At 46.0% G+C, this 20,945-nt stretch overlaps 1 protein-coding gene across 3 annotated transcripts in view; it reads right to left on the bottom strand.

The window, feature by feature from the left end:
* Nucleotides 1-8,165: 8,165 nt before the first annotated feature.
* The window catches only part of LOC104555038 (gamma-aminobutyric acid type A receptor subunit rho1), a 30,560-nt gene continuing 17,780 nt past the window's right edge, over nt 8,166-20,945 (bottom strand). For all 3 annotated transcript variants that reach the window (XM_061989897.1, XM_061989898.1, XM_061989899.1), the window contains 6 exons: nt 18,006-18,229; nt 14,578-14,660; nt 13,268-13,408; nt 12,700-12,852; nt 10,123-10,319; nt 8,166-8,587 (listed from right to left, as the gene is read on the bottom strand). In XM_061989897.1, the coding sequence (XP_061845881.1) occupies nt 8,300-8,587; nt 10,123-10,319; nt 12,700-12,852; nt 13,268-13,408; nt 14,578-14,660; nt 18,006-18,229 (1,086 nt within the window). In that variant the 3' untranslated portion in view covers nt 8,166-8,299. The remainder of the gene's footprint in view (nt 8,588-10,122; nt 10,320-12,699; nt 12,853-13,267; nt 13,409-14,577; nt 14,661-18,005; nt 18,230-20,945) is intronic.

The following is a 20,945-nucleotide window of genomic DNA, read 5'->3' as shown; positions in this document are numbered from 1 at the left end:
GAGCAGCTCTGCAGAGAGAGACCTGGGAGCCCTGATTAGTAATAAGCTAAATATGAGTTAGCAATGTGTCCTCGTGGCCAAGAAGGCCAGTGGCAGCCTGGGATGCATCAAGAAGAGTGTGGGCAGTAGATTGAGGGAGGTTCTGCTCCCCCTCTACTCTGCCCTGGTGAGGCCTGATCTGGAGTCTTGTGTCCAGTTCTGGGCTCCTCAGCTCAAGAGGGACAGGGAAGTGCTGGAGAGAGTCCAGCACAGGGCCACCAAGATGATCGGGGGACTGGAGCATCTTCCTTGTGGGGAAAGGCTGCAGGAACTGGGGCTGTTTAGTCTGGAGAAGAGGAGACTGGGGGGAGACCTCGTAAATATTTACAGATATCTAGCTAGTGGCTGTCTGGAGGAGGTTCTATTTCAAGGTGGTACAACTGTTCACACAAGGTGTTTCAGTAGTTAAACTGATCTGAAGGATGTGTATAAATTTAGCTAAACCAGTGGAGGTGTTTTTCACAAAAATGCAAGTATGGTATCATGCAGCAGTAAACAAAGGTGACCTTAAAGTGGTTCTATGCAAACCCCTGTAATAAGCTCTGAGAAGCTTGCACTGAGGATTGCTGGTGCAGTAACTGGTCCTGCAAATCTATTTGTTCCCACATTTGAAGCAGCAAATCTGTCAAGTCCTGCCGTTGTCCTTCCTGGGTGAAGTGTGGTTAGTCTGAGTAATTCTCCTGCTTATGCTTCCCAGAGATATAAATGCTGCAATTTTTATCTAGGTGGTGCTGTGAGTGTCCAAAAATCTTAGGGTTTTTAAAAGTTCTCTTGTGAAGGGGTCACTTGGAAACACAGCTAAGTAACTATTTTGTTTAGGTGCAAATTGCTTAGTTAATGGACAGACTTGAGTGAGAAAGCAACTTACTGCTGAACATCTTCCTAAGCACAGGTATTATTGTAGACTACTGAAGAAGAGTTAGGCAAATTGTATTCCCCAAGAAGTTAGGATACTCAAAATACCTTCCTAAGCCTTGTTTTTAGCAGCACCTTGTCTCTAAATGGCTAACTCTAGAATTGTAATCAGAATTTATAGTTTCTAAGCAACTTTTAATCAGATTCCTTATCTTGCTTTAACTGTGCACTCCTGTGTTTCTGTGCACTCTTTAGCACAGACCTCCAGCCTATGTTTAAGAATTCTGTTGAGACTTCCCCTTCAGGCTGACTTCTGTTTGTGTCATTTAGACAACATGGTTTGATAATTTTTAGACTTTGTGATAGGTCAGCCTCTGCTTGTAGTAACAGGACACAGACTCTCTTAATATATTAAATGCTCAGTGTCATTGGAAAAAGGAAGTAACTGGTTATCTGTTTCTGTGTCAGGAGATTGGGACATCCCTTTTTTCTGTTGTAGCTAGCAACAGGACAAGGGGTAATGGGATGAAGCTGGAACACAAGTTCTATTGAAGCATAAGGAAAAACTATTTTACTGTGAGGTGAGGGAGCCCTGGCATAGGCTGTCCAGGGAGGGTGTGGAGGCTCCTTCCTTGGAAATCTTCTTGACCTGCCTGGACATATTCCTGTGTGGCCTGATCTAGGTGGACCTGCTTGAGCAGGGGGGTTGGACTAGATGATCTGTAAAGGTCCCTTCCAACCCCTACCATTCTGTGATTCTCTCTGAGTTGAAGGGGTTTGTTTTCCAACAGCTGGCTTGTAATACAAGAGTTGAACAAATGTGAGTATTCCAGGTTACAAGGTGGTCCTTACTGACACCACTATCCTGGCTTTTGTTAGCAGACCATTTTCATTCAATAGGTTGGGTTGGAAGAGTCTTTAAGGATCACCCAGTTCCAACCCCCTGCCATGGGCAGGGACACCCACCAGACCAGATGGCTCAAAGCCTCATCCAGCCTGGCCTTGTTTCCAAGGATGGGGCATCCACAGCCTCTCTGGGCAACTTGTTCCATTGCATCACCACATCCACGGGGAAGAGCTTTTTCCTAATATCTAACCTAAATGTACCTTCTTTCAGTTAGAAGCCATTACCCCTTGTCCTGTCACCATGTGCCCTTATAAAAGGTGACAAATGAATGTATCAAACAGATGAGGGTTGGACTCTGAGCTATAGCTACATCCAGGATAGTAAGTTGGATGTTAAATCCAACTGAAATTTGGGCCAAGGTTTTGCACAGGAACTTTTGCCTTAATTTTTAGTTTAAACTCTGCCTTGCCAGGTCTCAGATACAGATAAAAATCATCAAGTTCTCCTGGCTTAACAGGCTACTTCATGAATTTCCTCCTTTTATTTCCTCCTGCCATCAACTGCTGAACTTCTTGCTTTGCTGCTCTTGAGATGGAGTGTTGGGATCCCAGCAGTAGCAATATGCTGCCTTGTGTAATGCAGATATACATTACAATCTTCTGGTCCAGGTTCACTGCTTGTTGGCTGTGTTGTGTCCAAGATCATTTAATTAAACTTCTCTGCACTAAAAGCATGTCTTAGTTATAATCATTGCTGGAACTAAAATAGAACTGAAGTCCTGATTAAGGATGATTTGATATCAATAAAGCAATTTAATTGGGACTGAATGTTCTTTGATTATTTTGGGATGCTGCAGGGCTTCATTTGAATGGTGTGTTTTATAGCCTGGTTTCATAGAATGGTTAGTTTGGTGTGAGGGTGTTTGAAGCTTTCCATTTTGATCTGCTATAGTGAAAGATTTCTTTGTGAGGGGTAATGCTTTTCAAACACAATATTTCGTTTTAGCCTTTATGATCTTGGGACTGTTGTAATTATTAAAACATGTTGGAACTGGACAGGCTGGAGTTGGGTGGGGAGACATCTAATGAAGTTCAACAAGGGCAAGTGTAGAGTCTTGCATTGAGGAAAGAACCACCCCATGCACTATTACAGGTTGGGGAATGAACTCTTAGAGAGTAGTGTAGGGGAAAGGGATCTGGGGGTCTTGGACAGCAGAATGACCTTTAGCCAGCAATGTTCCTCATGGCTGAGAAGGCCAATGGCATCCTGGGGTGTGTTAGAAGGGCTGTGGACAGTAGATGGAGAGAGGTTCTGCTCCCCCATGTACTCTGCTCTTGTGAGACTGCATCTGGAATCTTGTGTGTGGTTCTGGACCCCTCAGTTTGAGAAGGACAGGGAGCTGCTGCAGAGTTCAGCTCAAGGCCACAAAGATGATGACAGGAGTGGAGAATCCCCTTTATGCTGAAAGGCTGAGGGAGCTGGGGCTCTTCAGCTTGGAGGAGACTGAGGGGTGACCTCTTTCATGTTTACAAATATATATATATGGGTGTGTGTCAGGAGGATGGAGCCAGGCTGTTCTCAGTGATGGCCAATGATAGGACAAGGGGCAACATGTACAAGCTGGCTCAGAAGAGGTTCCAAAGAAACACAAGGAGGAATTTCTTCCCTGTTGAGGTGAGGGAGCACTGGCAGGGGCTGCCCAGATGGGCTGTGGAGTCTCTTTCTCTGGAGACATTCCAACCCACCTGGATGAGTTCCTGTGTGACGTCCTCTAGATGGTCCTGCTCTGGCAGGGGCTTGAACTGGATGAGCTTTTGAGGTACCTTCTAGCCCTTAAGAATTGTGAATTGAGCTGGGGAGAATCTGTCTGGATAAACTTGGTCCAGCCTCCATCCTGAAGTGGGGTTGTCACCAACACTGGGTTGGGTGAGCTTGGCTTCACTTGTTGGATCCTGGAAGCCTCCAAAACAGAGATTTGTTTTTTTTACTTCAGCAGGCAAGTTAATTCCCATTTGTGTCTCAGAACATTTCTTCTTAAGATTCAGAACTAATACAGTTTGATTTTATTGTCACAGTGATAGTATATGTAAGAGAAACTTATTTCCTGTGGGAATAAAACTAACTCACTTTGATTTTTCAGTACTTTGTGCTCATATTTTTGTATACTTGCAATTTACCTGGCATGCTTTAAAGTTACCCTCACTGCAGTCTTCCCCAAGCTGTTTTTAATTTGAGAGTATTGGAATATTTGTCAAGAACTGTTCTTACAGCAATAAAACAAAATGGGTGGGTAATAAACTGCAGTTGCTGTAATGATCCTGAACAGCACATCTCAGCTCTTTAAGGATGAGGGACAACTTATACCCTCTACCAAGCTGCAGTGTTCCCTGATTTAATACCCCTCCTAGAAGTTGAAGGAAAGATATGGCTACTTTGAAACAGAACCAAAACTATATCATGAAATGTGATGCATTTCTTTCCATAAGAAGATTGAAGGAGACAACCAGTGATGTGCTGAGTTAAGCTGCCAGGTGTAGGAAGGTCCAGCAGCCTTTCTTCACACTGTAAATGGGAAGCAGGTTGGTGTTCTGAATAGTTCTGTAATCATTTTCATAGAATCATAGAATGGTAGGGTTGGAAGGGACCTTTAGAGATCATCTAGTCCAACCTCCCTGCAGAAGCAGGGTCACCTAGATCAGGTCACATAGGAACATGTCCAGGTGGGTCTTGAAGACCTCCAAGGAAGGAGCCTCGACCCCCTCTCTGGGCAGCCTGTGCCAGGGCTCCCTCACACTGAAGTAGTTTTTTCTTATGTTTAAATAGAACTTTTTGTGTTCCAGCTTCATCCCATTACCCCTTGTCCTGTTGCTGGGAACTATAGAAAACAGGGATGTCCCAACATCCTGACACCCACCCTTTAGATATTTATAAATGTTAATAAGATCTCCCCTCAATCTCCTTCAGGCTAAACAGCCCCAATTTTGTTCCCATTGTCTGAGTGCTCTGTTCCTGATGACATTGTAGTCACACACAGTCGCAGAATCTCAAGGGCTGGAAGGGATGTCAAAAGCTCATCCAGTCCAACCCCCCAGCCAGAGCAGGACCACCTAGAGTAGGTCACACAGGAACTCATCCAGGTGAGTTTGAATGTCTCCAGAGAAGGAGACTCCACAACCCATCTGGGCAGCCCCTTCCAGTGCTCCCTCACCTCAACAGGGAAGAAGTTTTTATTTATGTTTCTTTGGAACCTCTTCTGTTCCAGCTTGTACCTGTTGCCCCTTGTCCTATCATTGGCCATCACTGAGAACAGCCTGGCTCCATCCTCCTCACACCCACCCTTTATGTATTTGTAAACATGAAAGAGGTCACCCCTCAGTCTCCTCCAAGCTGAAGAGCCCCAGCTCCCTCAGCCTTTCATCAGAAGGAAGATGCTCCACTCCCTTCATATGGTGTTTGACTGGATTGGATCCTGAGAGAAAAACGTCTTGCATGTGAGTATAAACTCCTAGAGATGATCCTTTTGAAGGCAGAAAGCACACAATGCTGTACAAACATGATGTTTTATTGTGGCTTTGAGGATTTCTATAAACAAAACTAAAGCAACCACTCTGATTTGTTGTGGAAATGGAAAGGAGCAAAGTGGTAACTGATGGGATACAAAAAACATTCACTGGAAGGTTAAAAGCCAAAAAAACTGTGCATGTAAAGATGTTCAATGAGTACAGCTGTATAGAATTCTATATACACTGGCTGTATATGCCATATCCTGTGCTTATAGAATGCATCTATGTACACATTTATGTAAGACTGAAAAGGCACTAGAGTTTCCCAAATAAAACACGAGTGAATTAACAATGTAAATCGAGCATGGAGGTTGGGGAATCTGGTCAGGGAGATGTGCTGGACAGGAAACCTTGATGATCACAGGGCAAGGTACAAACCAATCTCCCACTAAAAGCCAGGGAATTCAAAAGTCCAGCTCCCATTTGTATATTTAAAACCTCCCTTAACATACTGCTCAGATGTCAAACATTGTATGTAGGGTGAGATTAATGAGTCTACAAAGGAATGTACTGCACGGAACTACATAGCATTAAGCTCCTTATGAAGCTGGAGAGCTTACTATAAAATCTGGCACTCCTGTTCTTGCTGTTCTTAAATTGTGGAAATAGTTTCTTACAGCTCTGAGAATCTGAATACATTCCTGTGCAAGCAGTGCCCAAGAAACCTGGGAGCTGTTTGTCGGGGAGGGTGCCATTGGAATAAGGTAGTGTGTCTTTCATCTGCTTTTACCAGAGTGACCTGTTTGCTTTCCTTTGACTGAAATGTTGATAGTTTAAGAAAATAGATGTATATATTTTAATCTCTTATTAAAAAATAACCTCACTGGAGAGTAATAAAGTGATTTATTACTCTTCAAGACCCACCTGGACATGTTTCTATGTGCCCTGATCTAGGTGACCCTGCTTCTGCAGGGGGGTTGGGCTAGATGATCTCTAAAGGTCCCTTCCAACCCCTACCATTCTGTGATTGTATGATTCTATTTTATGGCTGGAAGTGTCTCTTAATGATTCTTAGCTTTTGTGGTTTTGTTGCCTGCCCTGTGGATTGTGGGCTGTAAGCTCAAGATGAGCACAGGTAGGTTTGCAGATCGTGATTGCAGCAGTTGTAAGAAATGCTGGGTGTGTTTACACGACTTTTATTTATGTAGGAAATGAAAGCAACAACCAGCAACGTTCTAACAGCTATGTCTGTGTCATGAGGCTAATGGTAAAGTGGCAGGTCAGTCAGTCCAGGGCAGATTCATAGAACAGTGGGGGTTGGAAGGGAGCTTTAGAGATCATCTAGATTGCACGTAAGAAGATTCACATTCCTTTTGGAGACACAGTTGCTTTGTTGTGATTCTCAGGGCAGCTACACCTGTAAAGGAAAACAGCACCTGTTGTGCAGGGAGTAATGGATTCCATAATTGTGTGCAAAAGCCTGTGTGTGTTTAAAGTCCTGTTAATACAAACCCTTAGCTTCGTGGATGTAGGTGTGTAACACATAGCTGCAGACCAGCTGAGTGACCACAAGTTCCGAGACACCTTTGGTGCCCCTGATTCTGCTCAACTGATTCTTGTTCTCCTGAAGTAATTTCTATCTTCTGCATTACAGATTTTGCCTCTTCCCTGTGGGCTGTTTGTGCTGACTGGCTGCTCTGCAGAAACTCTGATGGCCAGTTGGGACTTAAATCCATGCCAAGCACCTCCACTGCAGCTGCATCCCCTTGCTGCTGCCCTGGAGTGTGCTGAGCTGCACCATGAAAGCAGAGTCAGTCGGTGGTACCGGGGTCTGCAATAGAGCTCCTGTCACATGGTGGAAGCTCCTTTTTAGTTAATTCCAAAGTTTTTTTGGCATGATATCTTTAGTAACTTATATGTGAAGTCTTTACTACTGCTTTCTCAGTGACTGAGCACTGATGATGATGCTTTTCCTAAAACCAGACGAACCAGGCTTTACCTGGAAGTGAGTACAATTACTGGTGACTTTACAGCCTCTGACAGGTTCTCAGGCTGTACAGACCAGTAATGCCCAGACCAAGACAAAAAAAGAGGCTTCTCCTGGAGTAGTTTTATTGTTTTTTGTAGACATCTGATTGTCTTCACTGAATCATTTTGTAGGGAAACCTGTTTCCTCTACCGCAAAACTCCTCCTGACCAAATAAACAGATCTTACTAAGGAAAGCTCCAAAATCCAGAGGATTTAGATATGATTACACTTGAAATTTAGATATTAATAAGATCTCCCCTCAGTCTCCTCTTCTCCAGACTAAACAGCCCCAGTTCCTGCAGCCTTTCCTCATCAGGAAGATGTTCCAGTCCCCTGATCATGTTGGTGGCCCTGTGCTGGACTCTCTCCAGCACTTCCCCGTCCCTCTTGAGCTGAGGAGCCCAGAACTGGACACAGGACTCCAGATGAGGCCTCACCAGGGCAGAGTAGAGGGGGAGAAGAACCTCCCTTGAGCTGCTGCCCACACTCTTCTTGATGCATCCCAGGCTGCCATTGGCCTTCTTGGCCACGAGGGCACATTGCTGGCTCATGTTCAGTTTATTATCAACCTGCACTCCCAGGTCTCTCTGCAGAGCTGCTCTCCAGCAGTTTGACCCCAGCCTGTACTGGTGCATGGGGTTGTGTCTCCCCAGATGCAGGACTCTGCACTTGTCCTTGTTGAACCTCATGAGGTTCCTCTCTGCCCAACCCTCCAGCTGGTTGAGAATCAGCCAGTCACTTGTCAGAGTAGTTTACAGTGGCCCACGAGGCACGAGAGGAACAGCACAGCTGGAAGGAAGTATAAAACTTCAGCTTGTAGATCCTGTGTTTTGCTGGGCTGTGAAAGTTGCACAATTATTTCTGCCACAGATGAGTTGCATCTAAGAAAGAAAAAAAATCCTGAGAAAAACCCCAAAAATCAGTCTTCCAATTCAAACAAGCCTCTGTTTTCTCTCTCTTAGCCTACAAGTCCGTGCTTTCGTTTAACATCACCGGGCTCCGTGGCCACGGGGGTTACGTGTGTGTTTATGAGAAGATGGACCAGTATATCAAGTTGAACAGGATGTAAGCGCCCGGGAATATGATCCTGGAGTACTTGTCGATGGCGTGGGTGTCGATCCGCATGCTGACGTATCTCTGGTTTTTCCTCCTGGCCGAGCCCCTCTCGGCCCCCAGCGCCAGCTGCACCATCATCCGGTCCTGCTTGTCTCCGTTCTCCGACACGTAGTGCCCCAGGTCGCTCACGTCCCCATCGTTGTAACTGCCGTCCATCATCATGGGCCGCGGCTGAGGCAGGCTGCACGCACACGGGAGCTGCGGGCACAAGGAAGCACAGGCTGTCATAGAACCATAGACTAGTAGGGGTTGGAAGGGACCTTTAGAGATCATCCAGTCCAACCCCCCTGCTAAAGCAGATCCACCTACATCAGGTCACACAGGAACGTGTCCAGGCGCCTCTTGAAGGTCCCCAAGGAAGGAGCCTCCACACCCTCCCTGGGCAGCCTGTGCCAGGGCTCCCTCACTGAAACACTGACATAGCTTTTCCTTATGTTTAAATGGAACTTTTTGTGTTCCAGCTTTGGTCCATCACCGCTTGTCCTGTCAGCTGAGATGACAGAAAAAAGTGTTACCCCAACCCCTGACATGCACCTTCCAAATATTGTAAGTACTAATGAGATCCCCCCTCAGCCTCCTCTTCTCCAGACTAAACAGCCCCAGTTCCTGCAGCCTTTCCTCATAAGGAAGATGTTCCATTCCCCTCATCATCTTGGTGGCCCTGTGCTGGACTCTCCAGCAGTTCCCTGTCCCTCTTGAGCTGGGGAGCTGTGTTCAAACAGACATCCCTTTCCTCCTTACAAAAGCAGAGGAAGGGACAAGCCTGGGGAATTCAGGCTGCTGGGACACAAAAAGTACAGTGAGAGGATGGAGCCAGGCAGCAGCTTTTTCCTTCTCCATTTTTATGTCTGCAAGACACAGCACAGTCAGGGGGAGAGCAGGGCTGTCTAGCAAAAACTCACAGAAACACAGAGTGGAAAGAGTTGTAAGGGGCTTCTAGAGATCATCTAGTCCAACTCCCCTGCTAAAGCAGATCCACCTAGATCAGGTCTCACAGGAATGTGTCCAGGGTGGTTTGTAAACCTCCAGAGAAGGAGCCTCCACACCCTCCCTGGGCAGCCTGTGCCAGGGCTCCCTCACCTCACAGGAAAGTAGTTTTTAAGTTTATATTTATGGTGTGTTTAAGCTCATTTGGCTTAAGTACAGCTATCAGGGTGTAAATAAAGATTGGACTTGTACTTTGAAGCTGAGAAAATCAAAGGCAGCAGCAGAAGGAAACCACAGGGAGGAATATATTGAGGCTCATCTCATTTGAAGAGAAGAGCTTAGGCTGCAGTTTTGAGAGGTTAGAGTTTAATACCAAGAAGGCAGAAGGAGGAAACTTGGACCACTGTGTAAGTTTAGACTGTGCCTGGAGAAAGGTGGGGGATACATGCCTTGATCTGACACCCAAAACACAGCATCCACCTGGTGCTATCCACAGGTCTGGATCTTCAGCAGAAAAAAATACTTAAAGGAAAACCTCTAAAACCTCTCTCATTTATACAGGTGGTGAAGCACCACGTGTAGCAGGAGTTATGAATGAAGACAGAGCAGTGAGCTTGGGTGTGGGTTGTCTGTAGCAGAGCTTTATGACCTCAGATGCATCACTGCTGGTGTCTTTTTGCACACACTGCACTCTCCCCAGGCAGCTGAGAGCAGCAAGCTATCATTGCACACTTTTGATCATTTCCAGACATTGGCCATACCTTTTCCCAGGGGCACAAAGCTGCACTGGTGATAGAGAACCTCACCTTGTCTCTCAATTTCCTCTCCTTCCTCTCTTGCACCGTGGTCAGGTAATTCACTGCTGCATACTCCAGCACCGAGAGGAAGACAAACACAAAACTGACCCACAGGTAAATGTCCACTGCTTTGATGTAGGAAACACGAGGCATGGAGGCGTTCACCCCAGTGATGATCGTGGACATGGTCAGCACCGTGGTTATCCCTGGGAATACACCAGCAGAGACATTGTAAGACACTTCCAAACCAGACTCTTCATCACAAATACAGCACTCATGACAATTTCCTGACATCTGAATTTCCTTTGCCGTACTGTTTTCATATATCACAGAATGGTAGGGGTTGGAAGGGACCTTTAGAGATCACCTAGTCCAACTCTCCTGCAGAAGCAGGTTCACCTAGATCAGGTCACATAGGAACATGTCCAGGTGGGTCTTGAAGACCTCCAAGGAAGGAGCCTCCACACCCTCCCTGGGCAGCCTGTGCCAGGGCTCCCTCACCTCACAGTGAAATAGTTTTTTCTTATGTTTAAATGGAACTTTTTGTGTTCCAGCTTCATCCCATTATCCCTTGTCCTTGCTAGATACAATGGAAAAAAGGAGTGTCTTCTAAGTACTAATGAGATTTCCCCCCCGCAGTCTCCTCCAGACTAAACAGCCCCAGTTCCCACAGCCTTTCCTCATCGGGAAGATGCTCCAGTCCCCTGATCATCTCTCCAGCAGTTCCCTGTCCCTCTTGAGCTGAGGAGCCCAGAACTGGACACAGGACTCCAGATGAGGCCTCAGCAGGGCAGAGCAGAGGGGGAGGAGAACCTCCCTTGACCTGCTGCCCACACTCTTGATGCATCCCAGGCTGCCATTGGCCTTCTTGGCCACGAGGGAAATGGGTGATGGGTTTCACTGCCTGAGGCAGATCCAGGCAACCCTGGTTTCTACTGAGGTCCTCCTGTCTTTGGTGAAAACAGCTTTGGCTGTGGGCTCAGGGTATTGCTAGCCTTGCTCCTTGCCACAGCACCAGCCTCTCACCCCATGGCCAGCCAGCAGTGCTTTGATCCTGTGCTGGCTGCACCCCATCTCCAGGCTCAGGGCAGATCCTGGAGGGGTACAAGTACATTGAGTTTGGTGACATTTGATGAGTGAGCCCTGGCCCAGGCTGCCCAGGGAGGATGTGGAGGCTCCTTCTCTGGAGGATAACAAACTCACCTGGACACATTCCTGTGTGACCTGATGTAGGTGGACCTGCTTGAGCAGAGAGGATGGAATAAATGACCTCTAAAGGTCCCTTCCAACCCCTGCCACTCCGTGATTCTGTGAGTTGGACTCAATGATCCTCCTGGGTCCCTTCCAACTCAAGATATTCTATGACCATGCTTCAGAGTACCTCAGCTTCTAGTTCAACCCCTCCACAGAATGGGCACAAGTGAAGCCAACCTACTGGTGCTTCTTCCACCTGTTTTCTCTCTGCTCCTGGGAAGTTCTGCATTGTGGGAAGTCACAGAAGAACAAGCCAGGTCTCAATGTGGTCTGTGCCTTCCATGATGAAGAGCAAAGGCTAGTGAGGCCCCATAGGGCAATGCTGCCCCACGTTACACCGGGGTGAGCACAATGAGCAGGTGAGCAAGGGCAGGAGCACCCTGTAGTTTGGTGTTATCCTGTCTCTGAGGGAGGCTCTCTGTGGCCCTCTTATTTCAGAGGCTAATTCTGTCACATTCACAATCTCTTTGAAAGTTGAAATGATGCGAGCACAAAGGACTGAATTCACAGGAGCACTTAGGTACTAAAAAGTACAGCTAAAGGCAGTGCCTATGTCTGAAAAGCCATGGCCCAAACCCTGATGCTCCTTTAAGTAGTGTCTCAAGGCAGTGGATGCTGTTCCTAAACACTGACATGCATAACTGGTCCATTGCCATCTCTGTTATGCCTCCACATCGTCTCCACTGAGGAATATGGTTTTAACAATAAATAAAACCCTTAGAAGTGTTGCCTGGAACAAGCAGAAGCAAGTTTGGGCTCAAAGTCTGCCAAAACACAAAGAGCATTTTGCTAAGGGTAAAGTGTCTGCTTTAGAGGAAGATTTATGTCTGCTTTGTAGTTCTGCTTCCGTGGTGCTTCCTCTGATGTGTGGCTTTGCCTATGTGAATGATGCTGCAGAAGGGAAACTCAATCCCTCACATTGCACTGTAAGCTCATTTAACAAGTTGAACAGTGCAGCTCAGCTGTGTTACCTCAACCCTCCCTCCTCTAGCAAAACTCAATCAGCTGGAATTTTATCAGGGTTCCTAATGCTGATTTTCACCTTTTCACTCACTGAAGTCTCTGAAGGCTCCAGAGACTGGCTGCATGCGTTTGCTCTCTGATTTGCACTGCACACAGCTGGCACTGGTGCAAGCAGGGAAAGCAAATTGCTCAGCACCACAGGGAGAGTCTGTACCACAGCCCATCCTCTGCCTGGGTGACACATAGCTGATCTCTGTGCCGCAAGGCAATGCAAGGGCAGCGCAGAGCACAGAGGATTGTGTCTGGATGGTCAAGGCTGCAGTGGCAGCAACTGTCTGTTAGGTCTGCAGACTACAGGATTGCTTTTACCTAAGGGGACTCTGGCAGGAACTGCTCGGCGATCGATCCAGAAGGACACCCAGGACAACATGACCATGAGGGTGGCGGGGAAGTAGGTTTGGAGCAAGAAGAAGAAGATGTGTCGGCGTAAAGTGAAGTTTATATAGAGGCGATTGTACCACCCTGTGTAACAGAGAAGAGGAAGAAGAGAAGTCACACCAACCACCAACTACTTCCAGAGAAGAGGAAGAGTGCCTCATTCACTTTCAGCAAAACACAGCTAATGACCACAGAGCGTTGCAATTTACACAAAAGAACTGTCAGGAACCAACTGTCAAAGTCAAAGTGTCTCTCAGGACCATATCCTGATAACATAACCTGTCCTCTAAGAGAGCTTAATTCATGTGAAGGCTTTGTGTGAGGTTGAAGAGCAACTGTCTTTCCAGATGCTGGAAGTCTGTGACAGGGGAGGAACCTCAGCATGGAAGAGAGGCAGGTCTGATGGGCCATAGGGAGACCTCCCAATGGACAATTCTTCATGGTCAAGGTTGAAAAGGACAGTTTGCACCCCAGCTCTGGCAGGCACCCTGTTACCCACCTGTGCTGCTGTAAAAGGCGAGCTTCGTGGTGGTGTGAAACTCCTGGATCAGGAACTGCGACAGCGATATCCTCTCGTCTGTTTTTAGGGAATCATTCCCGTTCTTCCAGTAGAGCATGAGGTCATCTTCAGTGTAGGCATCTAGGGAGCAGATCAAACCTCAGCACAGCACACAGAGCTGGCTGCTATCACACCCACAAGCCCCAGCTGTGCCCACGCACCTTCCAGGCTGCTGGTGAGGTCCCAGATGAAAAGGCCAAATGCCACCACCTGCCATACTGTTGTGGCAAGGAGTGGACTGGCTCATCCTCACAGCCCCCAGGCCTGGTGCACAGTGCATTTTGTAAAGCCTTCTCTTTCTCTAACAGTAATTTTGGATGCATAATATGTGTGTCAGGTAACCCACTGCCTCAGAACATCAAACCATCCCTCATAAACACCCTAAAATCAGGAGCAGAGGAAGAGAGACTACGAGGAAAGAGCCTGCTGGGGGTAATGGGAGGAACAACATCAACGGTCTGAGGCATGCAAGAGGGAAAACTTGGGTAAACTTTCTGCCTTGTGATGCACACATAAACATTACAGCTTTTGGGGTCTTTTAAATACATGTGCAAATATAGGAATGTTCATTCTTTCAGATGAGTCTAGTGGCAGCTCTTTGCAGACAGGGAGGAAAAAAAATCCCACATAAATGCATTAAACCAGAAATAAAGTTATAATGTTTTATTGTGGGCTCAAGAGGGAGAGGAAAAAAAGACTTCCTAAAAACCTGATAGTTGAAAACACAGCTGTATAAAGTCTGGCCAACCTGTGTGTGTCACGTGTGGAACAAAGAAGCTCTATGTGGGTATAAGTTGGGTTTATCTCAAACAGGTGTAAGGAACTTCAGAGGAACATGATTAATATCAGTGCCCCACCATGGTTTCATCCTGCATGGATGAGCAGATGGTGCACATGAAGAGCACAGGTTGTCGATATGTTTGAGGGCACCTGGGCAGGCAAGTGCTGCTGGAGACTGCTGACCTGCAGCCAAGTGGCCCAGGTCCTCTGGGGATGGGGTGGCAGCAGGTCAGCCTCACTGGCTTGCAGTGAGGAGAAAACAGTACCCACAGATGGTTTTTAAATGCAAACACCACCTTATTCTAGTGAAAAAGTATGCACAGGGAGTGTTGCAGTCCGATGACTTTAGTCAGAGCTCCCATCAATTTAGCAGCAGTTTAATTATGGCTACAATTGCTGATATAATGAAATACAGTTTGGGTGCCCATGGGGTGCAGCCCTCAGCTCCCTTAGACCTCTGTTTTACTTACAGCTTTCAATCTCCAGGGAACACGTCTGTGTGTCCAGGGGAAAGCGACTGAAATCCATGTTGCACATGGCTGTTACCGTAACTCTAGGGGTAAACAAAACCATTCCATTAGAAACTTGCCTTCTGGTGTGACTGAGCAATGGTAAAGCTGGGAGTTTGGGGTTTTTACTGAATAACTATCTGACCAGTTACAGTCCACTGAAAATAAATACAGCTAAAGCCATTCCATTTTAGTTAAAGCCATTTCTTCCTCTCAGCAAGCTCTAGAAAGTGAGGCCATTACAAATTGCTACTGGATGACAAAAATCAGAGCCATAGAATGGTAGGGGTTGGAAGGGACCTCCAAAAATACTGGAGCAGAAAATGGGAAAGGGCAAAGGGGGCACTTTGTCCTCTTTGAGTTTCAGCAAACATCTCTCTGCAGAGATCTGTGCTTTGTATGACAAAATAATCCACATGTAACAAAGCCATCCTAGTGCCATGAGGGATGCAGGTAGTGTTCTGTGCACTTCCAGCTGCTCAGTGAGAACCTGGTGAGCACACCACATGAGTATCAGCCACTGGAGGGCAAAGGCAGTGCCTCGAGCTAGGGCTGGACTTGCAGCAGAGACCACCAGTGTGCTCTGCCCCATCAGTCAAAGGCTCTGGCCTGATTATCTCTGTTTTAATTACATCATTTTGTGTTTGAACTGGGAGCATCCAGTGCAAACTCTACTGGCTTGAACTCTAGGCAAGGAAATGCAAATAGAAGTGTAAATCATAATGGGAAAAGAATTAATGAATTAACAGGGCTAATGGTAGACAGACATCTGGAGTCTTGTGTCCAGCCCTGGGCTTCCCAGCTCAAGAGGGACAGGGAACTGCTGGAGAGAGGCCAGCACAGGGCCACTAAGATGATCAGGGCACTGGAGCATCTTCCTGATGAGGAAAGGCTGCGGGAACTGGGGCTGTTTAGTCTGGAGAAGAGGAGACTGAGGGGAGATCTTATTAACATTTACAAACATCTAAAGGGTGGGAGTGAGGAGGTTGGGGCAGCACTTTTTTCTGTTGTATCTAGAAACAGGAAAGAGGTAATGGGATGAAGCTGGAACACAAAAAGTCAGTTTAAACATAAGGAAAAACTCTTTCAGTGTTTCAGTGAGGGAGCCCTGGCACAGGCTGCCCAGGATGGGTGTGGAGGCTCCTTCCTTGGAGGTCTTCAGGACCCACCTGGACATTTCTTGTGTGCCCTGATCTAGGTGACCCTGCTTCTGCAGGGGGGTTGGACCAGATGAGCTCTAAAGGTCCCTTCCCACCCCTACCACTCTATGGTTCTATGATTCTGTGATCTGTCCATGTGATAAAAGCACAACACAGTCCCTTACATTACGAATCCTTCTGCATGTGCGAGTTCTCACTGCTGTTACTTTCCCATCTACCTGGATTTACAATTTGAGTAAAAGTGCTTGGCTCAGATTTGTTATTTAGGTGCCAGTGAGGTCTACAGTGGTTTCCAAGACAAGAGGAGACAAAGTCTGGCAATGAACTTTAAGAAGGCAGACACCAAGGAAAAATATATTCCACAGGCATTCAGCAAAGGCAGACAGGCAGCATTGAGCCATTTGCTCTTCACAGGAGACCTGCATCATTCATATTTCCCCAGTGTTCATATTCCCCTGGCATCCAAAAGCACTCCAACCCCTAATTGACACTGAATAAAATGATGAAACTGTGTCCATTTGCTATTCAAAACATTCACCATTGCCTTGTACAGGACAATTGTTTAAGCCCAAGAGTGTGTGTTGCAGGATCTGAGTTGTCTCAGCTTTAATGACAGGAAGGTAGACACTGTTCAGGCCCTGAATTCCAATGAACAGTAAGATAAAAATAGCAGAGAACAAGAAGATTCTTGACAAATTGATGCCCCACATGAAGGCACTTTATATATATTCAACTATCAGCATTACAAAACTGCAGTGGAGATTGGTTACTTTTCCTGTCTCAGAGAGAGGGAAAGAAAGGAACAAACAGCAAATGAAAGGCTTACTGACAGAATTTGTTCCTGAATTGTAGCTTTTTGGAACAAGGAACTTGCCTTTCTTTCATAAAACCACAAAACACCTCTGCAGGCTGAGATGTTGATTCTCATCTCACGACAGGCTCACCTCTACCTCTGCCACTCCTAAGGTCTCTGTCTAATATTCCCTTAAAGACTCTTTAAAAACCCTCCCCAATCAAAGCTTCTACAGCCTTATCATTGGTTAAATCTATGTATCTTGCTAATACTGACCTCCTATCAGTCAGATTTTCCCTCTTTTTTGTCTTTCAGAGTACATTATCTGTTATCTGATGTTTTCTTTATCATGTATGTTGCTACTGATTGGTGTGGAGGTGGTGCTGACACTCTTGCATCAGAGTATTGTTCAGCAATTTCCTCTCTAACAGGTTTTTATGGGTCATTTGGCAGTACTTGTTTTCTCACTGGATGGAGCTGCAGCCAAGAAAAACAGAAGAGCTGATTTTAGTTTCTTTTGGAGGCTGACAGATGCTCCTCACATAACATCTCTGAGTGTGAAAGTGTTGCTCACTAGAAAGGAAAAAGTCCTGGTTTAATAATGTCCAGACTTGTGTCTGCAATGTTCCTCTCAAAGCTGATTGACCAGTTGGAAAACGAGGAAGAAAGCCAGGGTGGGAATCACCCCTCAAACCAGAGGGCTCAAACTACCACAACCCAAAATGTCCCCTTTAAGGAGCTTTCATGCACTTTACATGAAATGTGAGCAAAAAGCAGGAAGAGCCCAAGTCAAGTGTCTGAGCTGCTCCAGCATGTGAGTCACCAGGAGCTATATCCCCTTGCTCTAAAGCTTGTCACTTCATGTGCTGAAGGACATTCCATCTGTTTTGTTGCTTAGGCTCTCCATATAACTTATAGTTCTTTGTAATTATCTGTAAGAACAGACATTGCACATGTTGCTAGGCTCAGAGACTTTGCTGTATAGTGAAGGGGATAACTAGATGTGCCCTGGACTTCTGTTCATTACCAGACATTGCCCTCTTCCATAAACTGTGCCTTGCCTCTTCAGCAGTGCCCCATAGGGTTCTCAGCCCACTGGTCTCCAGCAAGCTGCCCAGAAGGGCTGCCACATTTGGCCACAGCTTCCTGACAGCAGGAACAGGAGCTGATCACACACACAAGGTGAAGGGACACTGGTGGAACCAGCAATGTTGGCATAGAGATTGGCTTCTTGCCACAGGCACGCAAGGAACCTGCACAGGGACTCAAATGTTGGTGGATACTCAGCAGATTCATTCTTCTTTATCTTTTTTTTTAGTATGAAGCCATGTAAAAACACAATACACTCATTCCACTAATAGCTTACTCTCTCACTCCACCAGAATGCTCTTTCTCTCACTTCACTAATAGCTCCCATTGACCGAATGCAGCTTTACCTGAGGCTATAAAGTACCTTCCCATCTGGCTGGACTCGCAGCATGACGTTGTCTGTGGTGGTGTCATGGATGAAGGAACGCTTGGAGTGGACAAAGAACATGTCAGGGACCCAGATCTTCTTCACCAACCTGCCATCAAAGGTCATGCTTTGGTTGTTGGTGCTGGGGAAGGACAGCCTCTCGTCTTTCCAGTAGTGCCTCAAATAAAGTGTCATGGTGAAGTCCTGAAACAGACAGGCTTGTGTCACAACCTACACCTTACCCATAGCAGTGATTTTTCCTCTCTGAGACACACCACGAGCTGTAAAGCACCATTCCTGAAGGCACATCCACTCCCTGAGCCACAGAGGACACAACAGGTCACAGCTTATTTAGTCCTTCAGGTCAGACTGACTTACTGGGTTCGGAAATCAGAAGCCATCCAGGTGGCAAATCCACCTCTGAAATGCCAGTTGCATTTTGGTATCTGTGAGCCACTCCAGGAACAAAAAGGCAGACATACCTAGGCAGCAGTAGGTGGAGAAGGCTGCTGAGCACTTAGTTCCCAGCCATATGATGCCGTGTTGCTGGAGCCAACAGTGAAGAGGCATTTGCTGCCTGTACTGCCCTCCATGCTGCACTGGCAACTGCCTTTGCCATGGCAGCTGGAAGAGTGTGATGCAGTGGGAACTCTTCCTCCAGCACAGCCACTGAATTATTTTTGACTGGATAGTTGACAAAAATGGTGTTCTCTTCTCTTTCTCCCCACATATTGTACTCTTAGGTCTGAAGTGTGCTCCTCGTCTTTGAGCGCTGTTGTATTTGGAGTCAGACCCCAGAGGCACACACACACTTGGGTTTGCCTCTTTCCTTACTTCAAAGGAAGCCCTCACACACCTGAAAACCTCACACACAAGTGTTTGGAAGCATGGTATCTTTGATACCAGCAGCAGAATATACTGCCCATAAACTGAGGGAAGCGTCTAAGACTGACCAGTCTGCCCTTGTGTCTGGAGTAGAGATTAGATGGGTTTGGGGTTGGATGCTTTTGAAAGTATTTGATATTGGATTGATTTTTTTCTCCATGATACTTCCTAAGCATTCTGAACTGCTGGGGTTTCTGCAGTCTGTTTCTCAGTAGATGTGATTTGTTAGTGGCAGCTTGTGCTGTCAATGCACTAGAGGCCAATATAATGATTGGAAGTGCTCTGTATCACATCCCAAAGGCACTGACCATGTGATTTCATATTTTTCATTTCATCCATTTATAACATTCTTTAACCCCCTTTCCCTCATATTCAGATTTAAAGAAGGTGACTCTGAGAAACCTTTTACAATGGCTCCTTTTTGTGTGACTGTGTCCTTCAAACAGCAACAAATCAACAGACATTTGTTCTTCAGCAAGAACTCAACATCTCAATTTTGCACAAAGTTACATTTACTGCTGTTGTGGAAAAGATCAAGCATTGTCTGCTTTCATTAGGAAAGATTCATTAATACTAGTTTGAGGCTATTAAACTGGGAACCACAATATTTTACAATGCACCATCTGAAACCTTTCAAGCACCAACCATATAACATGTGGTTTTTTTACTCCACTTCTCAGAGACACTCTCTCATTATGTTTGCAAATGAATTTCCAGTCCTGGGTAATGATCTGGGGTGGCCTTTTTTCCCTTCTTCCCATCTTTCCTCCAGATAAAACAGCTGCCCCATGCATCCTGCAAAACCTCTGTTCATCAGGTCATGGCCCTGATGTTTATAACTCTTGTAATTAATTGGACAAAACCAATCTGGTTTTGTGACATCCTAATGAAATTTTATAACATTCCCTGTTATTTTAGCACTGTCTTGGAAACAGAAAGTAGGAGAAAAAAAGGAAAGGTTTTTATATCCAACTCCTCAACCCTGAGTTTAGTACAGAGTGATTGTCTCTGTCAGAGCTGTCTCTCCACTTAAACAGCAAGTAATGATCTTGCAAAGCACCATGGTCTTTTTCTGTAAAGCTGCACAAGTTAAAAAGAATTGATTCTGACTACATAAATTCCTCCCCATCATTGTTTTCCAAACAGCCAAAATTGACCCTGAATGTTTGTTTTCCACCTGAGGCCATACAGTGCTTTTCCCACGGTGCTGGGTGTAGCAGCACAATGTCAAACGAGGAGCAGGGACAGTATTCAAAAAGCTGTGGAAGTTGTTCAAAATCATAATGTTTGCTTTAAAAATGAGCAGATTTGTTGGTTTGAGGGTTTTTTTAACTTTAAAACCCTTAAGGTTAAGATCCTCCCTTTTGCTTTTAAGTCCCAAAGCTCCTCAGGGACTCTCTAGCCACCTTCACAAGCTTTCTCCTCAAGGAGAAGGATTTGAGACCCTGTCAGGTGAGGCAAAATCTCAGACTCCCTGTGGCTGGTGGTCAGGATGCCAGGAGCACCAGACATAGGGGGGACAAACTGGAGGGCTTCCTGGGTCTGGTGAGAACCTGCACCCCAATGTGCATCATCATTGCAACCTTGCTGTACCCTGGAAGTCAGGGGCAGGCTCTTTAAGCCTGCGGCTCCTAATTGCTAACACAGAGAAGCTGGAGCTTTCTGTGAGAGCTTCAGAGCTCTCTGATGCCTTGCTTGAAAGAACAAAACATTTTGAAAAGTGTATTGTATTGGGGTAGGATTATTTCTTTTTCATTATTTTCTCTTCCAAAGCAAAAGCTGAGCTGCTGAGGTACTTTGGAGATGCTCTAACTGGGTAGGTCTGACAAGCTCTGGTGAATGAAACTGGTGTAGGTCTTGCAATGTACATACAGGGCTGTGTCACATCCCCCTGCTCTCCTGCACAGGCTGTTGTCTGTGTTATGTGTGCATATGTAAAATCTTCCTCTGGAAAGTTTCCTGTAGAAACCATAACTTACTTTCAGCAGTGTTTTGTGATTAACAAAGTCCCTCCAGCAAAAATGGAGACCAAAAT

This window comes from Colius striatus, chromosome 2, assembly GCF_028858725.1.
Source record: "Colius striatus isolate bColStr4 chromosome 2, bColStr4.1.hap1, whole genome shotgun sequence".
Lineage (NCBI taxonomy): Eukaryota > Metazoa > Chordata > Aves > Coliiformes > Coliidae > Colius > Colius striatus.
The sequence above is the reverse complement of the archived record's forward strand: the minus strand, read 5'-3'. Positions and strand labels throughout refer to the sequence as shown.